Source organism: Sitophilus oryzae, unplaced genomic scaffold, assembly GCF_002938485.1.
Source record: "Sitophilus oryzae breed Bouriz unplaced genomic scaffold, Soryzae_2.0 scaffold_1717_pilon_pilon, whole genome shotgun sequence".
In the NCBI taxonomy this organism is placed as follows: Eukaryota; Metazoa; Arthropoda; class Insecta; order Coleoptera; family Curculionidae; genus Sitophilus; species Sitophilus oryzae.
Genome location: NW_022146410.1, coordinates 637,085 through 648,880, shown reverse-complemented (window position 1 = coordinate 648,880; position 11,796 = coordinate 637,085). Strand labels below are relative to the sequence as shown.

At 32.3% G+C, this 11,796-nt stretch overlaps 1 protein-coding gene across 1 annotated transcript in view; it reads right to left on the bottom strand.

Annotated features, from left to right (window-relative positions):
* Positions 1-1,403: 1,403 nt before the first annotated feature.
* Positions 1,404-11,796, bottom strand: part of LOC115881370 — a 31,893-nt gene continuing 21,500 nt past the window's right edge. The window contains exons 6-7 of the mRNA XM_030898823.1: positions 5,925-6,157; positions 1,404-2,069 (exon numbers count right to left, since the gene is read on the bottom strand). Coding sequence (XP_030754683.1) covers positions 2,054-2,069; positions 5,925-6,157 — 249 coding nt within the window. The 3' untranslated portion in view covers positions 1,404-2,053. The remainder of the gene's footprint in view (positions 2,070-5,924; positions 6,158-11,796) is intronic.

Here is an 11,796-nt window from a genome sequence, read left to right as displayed (position 1 = left end):
TTCTTGCCGTCGGTATCAACTATCCTGCATCTTGGCATGCAAGAAGTGCAAAGGACAATGCTCCAATCAAAGGACAATGTGTGAAATCAGATGTGTGTGGACATTATCAATATTCTTAAAAATATATATATGTTATTTGTTTTTTTTTCTTATTTTATTTCTAGGTACAGCGCTCCAGAATCGGAATTAAATAATGACCGAGATTTAGACGAAGTTTAGATTTACCTTTTATGTAAAATAAATAGTACATATGTACCTACAGTAAAATTCCATTGCCTTCTAACTTATACTCACCGATTTTTTTACCCTTATTTCACATACTAACGGCTAGATAACTGGGGATGTATCTAATCGTATTTTTATGGTTACGAACATATTCAGCGACATCAAAAACCTATGAAATGATACCCAACACATTAATGTTTGGAATTATCAAAAATGTTACTTTGTCAGTCGCAATTTTAAAAAATGGCGGCTTGGATCGTCTTCCAAGGGATGTTTGTGTATTCTAACATTAGCATTTCGTTCATAAGAAAGCTCCTTTTTAGCATTATTTACGCGTTTCAGTATTCCTCTCTCGAATTTCACCGCCCACCCCTCAAATCGGAATCCTAAGGGATGAAAATTTAGGAACTACGGTCCAAATCGTTTTATTAAGTCCATAGACCATCTCTGCAAAGTGGCTTGCTTGTATCATTAAGTGCAGTTTTTTTTGTGTACCGCTAGCACTATTAGATTTTTCATCATAGGAAACATACAGAGTTAATGGAAAATGGTCAAAGAAATTACTGAGAAAACAAAAATTTGGTTTAAGAAAAAATATTGTATTTAAAATAAGGCAATACATTTTCTCATCAAATTAGTTGCACAAGCACACACTTACTAAAAGTATTATAATGCAATATAAATTATGGTCTATCTGAAAATTAATGTACAAGTTATTGTCGTTTTGTAACTCTTTTTCAATTTATGTTGCTGCAACATTTTTTTTAAATTGATTTTTTTCTTCTTCTTATTATTATTTATTATATTTTAATTATTACTTAATCTACGAATCCAATTTTCAATTTTCTTTCCGGATTATTTTTATTTATTTTTCAATTCCCTTTGTCGTTTTTATCCAAAATTGAATCAAATTGATTTTTAAATTTTGAATTCTCACTTTCAGTTAACTTGTATTTAAATATTGCTCCCCTTTTAAACAGACGTGAATATTTCACTAATCCAATTTGTTCAACCAATTTTTCCATTAATTTTACATTTTTTGCCAGAGTTATATTAGCGGTTATTTCTGCATCTTTTGTAATATTTTGTATATCATTAAACGCCAAACCGTTAAGTAGATTCAAAAGAACAATCGGTATCATAAAAATAAATAAGATAAAAATTATTTTATTTATGCATTTTGTTGTTGTATTGTCACCAAAATTTAAACTTTCAGAATCAAATTCTCCAGTTGTCATAACAATAGTTTTAAAAATTGATTCGAAAAAATTAATAAATGACATGTTTTCACATTGGAATACTGTATAAAAGCTAAAAGCAAAGCCGAGTAAGAGGGCAGAATACCACGTAAGGAACTTAACATAATTAATTAAAACTGTTCTCAGCATTGCCATATTGGTGGAACAACTTGGAAAAATACCTAACATTATCATAAATTCGAAAGCTGCTAAAAGAAAGGCTATCGCTGACAGTTGCTTTTGAAAGTCACGTAACTTATTATCATATAAGGACATCCCAATTATCATGGAAATTATGAATAACAGTTCAATGCAATTTTCGAGAAGAAAATAACTCCGTTTAGTTACTATGATTTCAATAATTTTTCTAATAAATGTTATTATTAATATTATTATACCTATACAAATCACTGTTTTTTTCTCCATAAATTTCAAATTATCTATACAAGCAAACATAATTAGACTTATCAAAAACAAAATGTAAAATAAAAAATACATCCAAAATGTCGACCTCAAGCTTTTCCGTTTCTGAAGTAAAAATGTAGATATCACTGGATGTTTCATTAGATCCTTCAAGCTGGCGATAGTGCTTATATAATATATAACCTAAAAATACTTAATTGAATTATTTAGTTTAGTAATTTTGCATGCGGTTTATAGTACATCACTTTCAAATACTATATATTTGTTACATTTATCATTCTCAGTATTTTCTTTTTCGTTGTTATTTTGCGTATCGTTTGATGATCTTTCACTATTCACGTTATCTCTATTGTGTGTACTCGATTCCTTGTTGGTATTATTATTTGGTAAAAAAGGATCTTTTTCGTTCTGTGTATTGATATTTACATGACCCTGCGTATTTGGTCCGATGGTGTTTGGTAGATCGTTTGATAATTGCGAATTATCTCCACCAGTTGTATTTTGGTTTGTATTGATTTGTTCATTATGAATTTCAGTTTCGTTCACCCGGATAGATACTTGACTGGAAGCTGACTGATACTGTATTACTGATGCTGTGGTATTTGAGATACCGTTTGATAATGACGATTGTATTTCTTCACTATTTGCACTTTGATTTGCATTGGTATTATTCCAATATTTATACCAATGGTTTATCGATTTCCAACCGCCGGCGCCGCAACAACCATTTATTTGTGTAGGTGGTGGAATGATGGATCGACAATCAATGTGATAAACCGTTTCTTTAGCCGTTATGAAATGAAGATCGCTGTCATTTTATATGTAAATTTATATGGGAAATGTCATCGATCGTCATTTCCCACCCATTTTTTTTTCGATCATACGGTATTAATTGTTACATTGAAAATTAACTGTTAGTGATGTTCAGGGTGTTCCAATTTAGTTGAAATCATACGGTATCTCCGTTACTAGTAAAGACAGGAGGATGCGGTTTGCATAAATCGTCCCACTTTTTTGTCAAACGGAAGATGCTGTAACCAAAATTTGTATAGCCCTCTTCGTTTCTGAGCTACAGGGTCTTTTCGAAAATTTTGCAATTTGGGACAGCTCTCGTATCTCTATTATTGTGAAAGGTATCGATAAGGTGAAAATTGATTCTTTTATAAAGAATACAGTGGCGTAGTCTGTATTTTAAAAAACACCACTTCCCCAAAAAAATATATAAAAAAGATTTCCTGTTTTCAAGCCGCGTTTCAAGCTCAAGCAACTTCCTGCATTTATTGTTACATTTATCAATATAATTATTCAATATGATTATTATTTACCTATCCTGTGCTGGTATTTTACAGATACTCCAGTTTTTGGTATCATATACAAGATAGTATACAAACCTTATTTGTGGCTAGTACAACTCTCTGGCCATAATCTCTGGCAAACTGTCTCTGGGCACCAAATATTAACTGTAAACTATGGTCTGGGTCAACACTTAATTTCCCCTTTGAGTTTTCCTCCACTAAATTAAAAAAAAACGAAACACACGTAATAACAAAAAACGTAAAATGCAAAATATTTATCATTTCTATTTGACATAATTTGACACAAAATTATAACCTATAATTTAGCAAGAGTTTGACAACTCTCAGAAATCTTAAGCCATTCTTAAGCCGAGTTCATACGCATAGGCGTCCGTTTGTCGTATATCGTTCTGTTAAACCACCCAAGCAGCATTTGGACGTCGGGACAACGTTGTGTCACGCGACCAAACGTTGGAGCGCAACGTCGGCACAACCTCGTGCCAACCCTAGTCTGCACTAGTTTGGAGAATAATTTTTGGGTCGAAACGACGTTGGATACCGACGTTGGCTAGAAGCCTAATTTAGTACAAACTGCAACGTTGTTTAAAATCCTAATTCACAGAAATACAAAACTAATATGGCGTCTAAGTCGCGTTTTATCCTAAATTGGGATAATTATAGTAAAAATATGATTTTTATGATTTAGTTAGAGACATATGTCAGATGGCAGTGAAGGAAAATAAAACAAAAGTATTTAAGTGTGGAGGATGTTTGAAGATCATAATTATTGAAACACTTTAACCGACTCTGTAACTCGTTACCCAAGGCAAAAAGTTAAACGCAAACAACTTTATTGATAAATGTATTGTTTTTACTTTGAAAAATACTAATGGGCCTTAAAATTAAAGAAGTTTTAAAAAAAATTTTGAAGTTTTTTTTAGTAAATGAGAATAATTTATTCGCAGTCGAAAAATTGTTTCCGCGTGTTTTTAGGGTCAAATATTTCAAGTTAATGTATTCAAAAAGCAGGAATTGCTATTTTAGGAACGAAACATTTTCTTATTTAACAACATGGCGGCTTTCACTTTGTTGTTTTGGAGATTAAGATGGAGTACTTCGAGTAGTCGTATACTGGACTAATAAAGTCGCAGTTCGGCCTTAACAGGTAGTATATTAGTCGCAAGATTTCCTAATTTAGTCATCTTAGAGTCTAGCTTGTGCCGCCCTCTATAATCTAAATAAACGAGGGAGTGGATAAACATTGGTAATATATGTCGATGTATATTTAAATTTAGTTTTATATGTACCTTTCTTATGTCCCATTTTAATTAAGTTTTTTATAAAAACAAAACAGCACTGAACTGTCTGACTGAACAGAACAATGAAGTGAAAATTTAAGATTTAAGGTTATGGTTCAATACAGTTGCAAAAAGGTAGTGACTCGACGTCCTACCAACGTAAGAATAAGGAAATCTAAACAACGTTGGAATTAGTAAAACAGACGACGTTTGCATAACGTTGGAATATGTCCTGAAACTGACGTCGGAAAACTCTATATTGTCCAACGTTGTAACTACGTTGTCCGAATCACCTAAAGATCACTTAAGCAAAAAAGGTTACAAGATAACGTTCATTCGACGTCGCAGAAACTTCTACTTTGCTGTAGTACTAGTCCAACGTCGGCACAACGTTATAAAAACGTTTAAATTTATTTTAATACTCAAGGTAGGGAGCTAACTATTTTTTGTAACTAATCCAACGTTGTGTTTAGTAAACATGTGGTCGCAAGTCGTGAAAATGCTACTTGGGCAGTAATATTGAAATATGATGTGTTATTTTTGAAATAAACCATTAAAACTGGTTAAAAACAACAAGAGATGACGCATGATGAATTTATATATAAACCCTTCCATAGTTAACTTAAAAGATATTAGAAACTTTTTTTAGTTAAACAAATGGATTGGTATAGCCGTCATCTGCTTTTTTTTCTGTCATCCAAAAAAAAACAGAGTATATTTGCGAGTATATTTGTAAATCTTGGAAGCTATCGTACTGGAACTGGAATAAAAATAGAGTGATATATATTTTTGAGAGGCTCAGAGCAAGACGGACCAAAAGATTTATAAATATACAGGGTATTTCATTTGAAAGAACATAAATTTAGTTCATATTTTCAAAATTTTTTTTTCGCAGAAAAACAGACTACGCCACTGTATTATAATACGTAAAAAGTTCTAATCAGTTTTCACCTTCTCGATACTTTTCACAATATCGGAAATATCGGGGCTGTCCTGAATTGCAAAATGTTTAAAAAGACCCTGTAGCTCAAAAACGAATGTTGTTTACAGCATTTTCCGTTTGACAAAAAACTTCACACCTTTCTATCTTCACTAATAACCGAGATACGGTATGATTTCAACCAAAATGGGACACCCTGTTCATTCTAAAGCTGTAGATGAATTTCAGAAATATGCCATTAGTTATCTTAGGTAATAATAATAATAGTATATATTTAAAGGGTCAATCATTTTCTTTATATTAATATAATTTATTTTGATTTATTTTTTAGGCAAAATCTTCAAAAAATGTTCAAACGTTACAGATTATATATAAATGTGAGAGGGAGAAGAGGGAGGAGAGAGAGAGAGAGAGAAAATTTGATTGTTATTCTTAATTTTTTATAGCTCTCTAGCAAAATCTCTTTGTTCGTCATTTTTACTATAAATTGAAAGATTCATTTTACCTAATAGCATAAAACAAAGGAGTCCGTCCTAGATAGTCTTTTCCATTCAGAATGGAATATAGATTCTGCTGATTTTTATTCTTTATGATATCCATTATCTTCCTGTAACAATCCATATAGGAATGACTTTTTAGCTGAAATTTTCTCAGAATACCGCATAAAAACTCGCAGATTTTTTCATCTTCCCGTAAAGTTAATTTCAGTAAGATTTCCTTATTTTCATTTTCTTTTCCCTGAAAAAAGCAAACGTATTATGAATGATAATTTTTTATTCTTTTTTCGATTTTTTATTTTAAGTTTTTTTTTTCTGTATTTTATTTGTGAAATCATTTTTTATCACTACACTCCTAACTTACTTTTGATAATGACACTGTTTGCTGATACAAGGTAATTCAAATTTGACCCCCACCAATGGGATCTCGAAAACTATAGGAGATACGAAGATGATTAAATTCGGGCAAAGTTGTGCATTAAAGTTCCTAAGAATATGCTATTTATGTTTTACTATGACGGTGTATGGCAAGATATCCCAAAATTAGTTTTATACAGATTGTTAACTGGACGGTTACTTATTGGGAACAGAGGAACAGAATGGCAACACTGCCTACATTCCTAATGAGTACTAAGCTAAGCTACCGACTCGTCCCGTCGCGTCGTCTCTCGAGGAGCGGGCCGAGGTTGTCATATAGGAAGGCGCGCAATGAACGGGTATCGGCGCGAGCGAGCGGCACGTAATTTTCAGTTTGCGTTGAAATAAATGTAAGCCCGCGCACCGCATTAGATCGGTGCGCTTCGATCTATCGGCGCCATTCGAGCTATCGGCGCCATTCGAACTAGTGGCGCCATCAGGCAAAATCAGAGAATGCATGGGAGGGGGACGAATAGTCTACGCCGAGCGACTGTTTTTAGTGGAGCGGTTTTACATTAAACATTTCCGATGAATTATTAATCGAAAGTGTACGAGACCATATCATACTTAATATGCGGTTTTTTATAAAAAAAAATTACAAGCACGTAACCCATATTGTTTAATACACTTATTCAATAACTGAATTAGAAAACCTTCCGATTAAACCCATTTATGTCTCATCTCGTTTTGATTATCTCACATTATTATGGAAATCTAATTTAAATATCGTCAAAAAACTTATCATATTATTTAATTTTTGGTTTGTTTTGACGTTAGTAATAACAGCTGATAAATAATGTTACTATGTTGATCAAATGTACAAGGTACAAATAGAGAAAATAATACTTATGCATAAATAAAATATTTGTACATATATCTACCGTATGATAAAAAACGGCGTCCAGTTGAATGGGAAATGACGAATGATGACATTTCCCATATAAATTTACATATAAAATGAAACCGACCTTCATTTCATGGCCATCGCTGATGCCGTTTCTTTTCGATCATATGGTACTATAAAATAAAAACTATATATTTTTTCTTTTTTTAATTTTCTTTGACTTTTTTATTATATTTTAAGGTTTTAAAATCTTGGTTTTAAGTCAGTAGTGAATAAAACGAAATTTTTTTTTTACATTTTGTTTAATGATTGACGTTTCGGCCAATTTTAATTCGGTCTTCTTCAGAATCTATAATATACAATACTATTTTATCACTAACAATGTGTTTAATATATAATTTTTCTTACCACAAACGTAGAACATCATTTATACGTATATTATAGATTCTGAAGAAGACCGAATTAAAATTGGTCGAAACGTCAATCATTAAACAAAATGTAAATACAAGTTTGGTTTTATTTACTACTGACTTAAAACAAAGATTTTAAAAACTTAAAATAAAACCTATAGATTAAAAACTAAAAATAAAAGTTTTATTTGACTATTTTTCATATCTAGCTTTGTTTTTAAAGAACAAATTAAACCCTTTTGAATGATACCAAATTTGTTAAAATCGGTCAAGCTAAGAGTCATGTAGTATCCCCATCTTCCACTCTATTTCACTAATTTTATGTGGTTTGTTAAGATATAAATATATTAATGTGTGTTTGGTTAAGATCTAAATAATATTAATTTCCATCATAAAGCATAAAATATAAAAAGTTGCATAAAAATATAAATAGTAATAATACTTTATAATTTTTTGAAATGCCGAATGAATTTGACTAAATTTGAATAAACTTCTCCTCGTCTACTACTACTCTCGACCGGCGATCGTGCGACTCCAGTGCGCGGCTACAATCGACTTTCCGACCGGTCGTGCCGCTCGCGCCGCTCGCTCTCGCCGATACCCCTTCAGTGCGCGCGGAGCTTAATTCAACCATAAAGCTCTTGCCGCGAGTAATAAACAAATTTACAACCTGTATAGTAGATATCAGCAAATAAAAAAGTGTTTTTAGAAGACCTTTTAGAACGTATCTAGAAAAGGAAAAACCAAACATTATTTTTAAAAAGCTGGATGAACACTTGGCCCAGTTTAGCGCTTTTCAAAAACCCACGACAAAGTATGAAAACAAAGTAACGCTAAATTTAGTTAAATATTTTAAGATAAAATTCTTTAATTTTTCTAAATGACTGATAGTATGCATAATAAATAAATTTATTACTAAATAAATAAATAAATAAAGAACGCTTTATTGTATAGAAAGCCAAAATAGCTTCATCGACAAAGCATTTACAAAACAAAAGCACAAAAAATATACAAATAATAACAAATATCATAGAATACAAATCAATTAAAAAAAAATACGTCATTAAAATTACTATTAAAACATACATGATATTATGCATACACATATTATATATTATATATATGGATATTGCAGAACACAAAAAAAGGAGTATCAATAAAATTTTACAATAGGAAAATTGTAAATGAATATAATCATGTAAGAGTTATACAGGGTTTTCTACAATCATGACTTGAGCACAAAAACGAAACTTGCAGTGTACTGAGCAATAATAATTCCCACCATGTTATATGGAAGCGAAACCTGGGTGCCGCCGTACCGCCGACACATGAACGCATTAAACAAGTTGCAACAGAGACATCTTAGACAACTCTTAAGAATAAAATGGTTCCATCATGTCTCAAACGTATCGGTCCTTGAAAAAGCTAACTGCGAGAGTATTGAAGTCATGATTACAAAGTCCCGCTTAAGATGGGCTGGTCACGTATGCAGAATGCAAGAAAACCGCATACCAAAATTACGGTGAGCTTGTAGACGGTAAAAGGAGGCCGGGTGGACAACTCAAAAGGTACAAGGATATTTTCCACGAAAACTTAAAGTGTATTAACAAGCAGAATCAGTGGGAAGAAGCAGTTCACAATAGAACGGAATGGAGAAAAATTGTAAAGTCAATTAACAGCGACAACCAAAAAGTAAAGAGGCAACAAAGCAATGAGATTTTTGAATGTCTGGAGTGCGGTAGACAGATAACATCACGTATCGGGCTTTTCAGTCACAGAATAGCTCATGAAAGAAAACGCCTTCCGTGACCATCTTCTGATGCGTGTCAAATACTCGTCAGCGAGTAATGGCAGTATATATGTATGTATGTATGTAAGAGTTATAAAATATTAAATATTAAATACTAGATACATGTTGTTTAAATACAAGTTGAAACCGATTGAAACTGAGCGAGGAGAACATATCAAGTTTTTTAAATAGTTAATGTTCCGTTGACGGGTGTTTGGAGGAAATTTAGGCGAATGGACTTAAAATGTTATAAAATACACACGTCACAAAAACGACACCTCGGAGATCCTGAGAGAAAGTTCGACTGTAGCCAATGGTTCATAAATTAATTAATCTACTGACACCTAATGTGCTACTGGGTTACCTGATTTTTTTTAACAAAATATTATTTGGATTGATGAAAGCACTTAAATTGTGGACTGTTCAATGGAAATAATGAACATATTAGAGGTGCAAATAATCCCAGGCATCTTACGATGATCGAGTATTAGGACATTTTTTTATTGGATATTCAACTGGAAGAACATACCTGCAGATTGATTGATTCACCTCTGACACATTATAACAGGTACTGGTTCCAGCAGGACGGAACTCCCCCACACAACACTGATGCAGTTATTGAATATTACAGTTGAGGGTTGGAACCTTTGGTGTTAAACAGCAAAATAAAAACACTAAATCACCACAATACACCAAAACACTTTTACTTTTACACTGGACGCGCGTTTCGCTAACCATGTTAGCATCATCAGCAGATGATTATAAACTAAAGTACAATCTACAAGTTGAGCGTTTATATACTCGCCCAGTGGGCACCGAGTGGGCGTGGTAAAAACTAGCCAACCGAGTCAGAGCCAACTAAGCGTAACAGTTAGATTTCCGCCACTAGAGTAGTAGGAACAAAGGACTTGAAGGAATTGGACCGTTGTCTCTGTTCATACTATCTTTACATTTATTAATTCTGATGCTTTCATATGCATCTAATTGCCTGTAATTTGAGACTTGTTTAATTAATTTTAAATTATTAAGATCTATACAATGTTCTTTATCAACAATATGTTCGGCAACGCAAGATTTATCCGGTCTACCATATCTTTTTTTTAGAATTTTAGAATGAGTGGGGGGGGGGTTAATCACTTTACCAGTTAATTTACTTCGAAATTTTGGTCTCCTTTGATGTATCTTCGTTGTTCCCAAGTGTTCCAATTCCACATACTTTAGGCTACTTGAAGGAATTACTGAACGCAAATGGTCTCGACAACAAAACTGTGGCTGAATATATTGAGCTTACATCGTTATGTATGAAACAAAATTGTTTTCAATTTAATAACAACTTTTTTGAACAGCGGGAAGGTACAGCAATGGGTAATCCATTGTCTCCATTTTTTGGCTAATTTATTCATGAGCAGGTTTGAAGTGGAGGCTAAGAATCCAGTTTGAGTATTTTCCAAGAGTTTGGTTTAGGTATGTGGATGATATTTTTGCTGTTTTTGACACACATTCAGACACCATAGATAATTTTATTTCTAAGTTAAATAATCGTTTTCCTTCCATTAAATTTACGCATGAAATTGAGAACAACGACAGATTACCATTTCTAGTACATACTATTACCATTACTAATACATAGTTATTAGAAATGCTAATAATTGCCTGGAATTTGATATCTATATGAAAAATACGACCACACGCAGATATATTCCTAATGAATCACATCATAGTGTTGAACATAAAATGGCTAGTTTAAATTTCTTAGTTCATAGATTACTTAGTTTCCCACTTTCCAACGAAAGATATGAAATAGAAAGAGATTACATTAGAAATGTAGCTGAGTGTAATGGATATTCTCCTTCAATAGTTGATAAATTAATTAGAAAACGTAGGTATAGGTTATTGATTTCTGAAAATTCGACTTTTCAAGTGGAGAAAGATACGTCTAAATATTTTTCGATACCGTTTGATAGAGAGTTATCCCGTGGTCTAAAAGGAATTTTTAAGAATGTCAATTATAAACTTGTGTATAGTGCTAATAATAAATTACAACAATTATTAGGTAATCCAAAGGATAAAACATCTCCACTGGAAAGGTCGGGTATTTATGAAATTTCTTGTAAAGATTGTAATCCGAAATATGTTGGGCAAACTAGAAGATTAATATTAACTAGATTTAAAGAACATTTAGCTCAGATAAGATATGGTAGACCGGATAAATCTTGCGTTGCCGAACATATTGTTGATAAAGAACATTGTATAGATCTTAATAATTTAAAATTAATTAAACAAGTCTCAAATTACAGGCAATTAGATGCATAAGGAAAGCATCAGAATTAATAATGTAAAGATAGTATGAACAGAGGCAACGGTCCAATTCCTTCAAGTCCTTTGTTCCTACTACTCTAGTGGCGGAAATCTAACTGTTA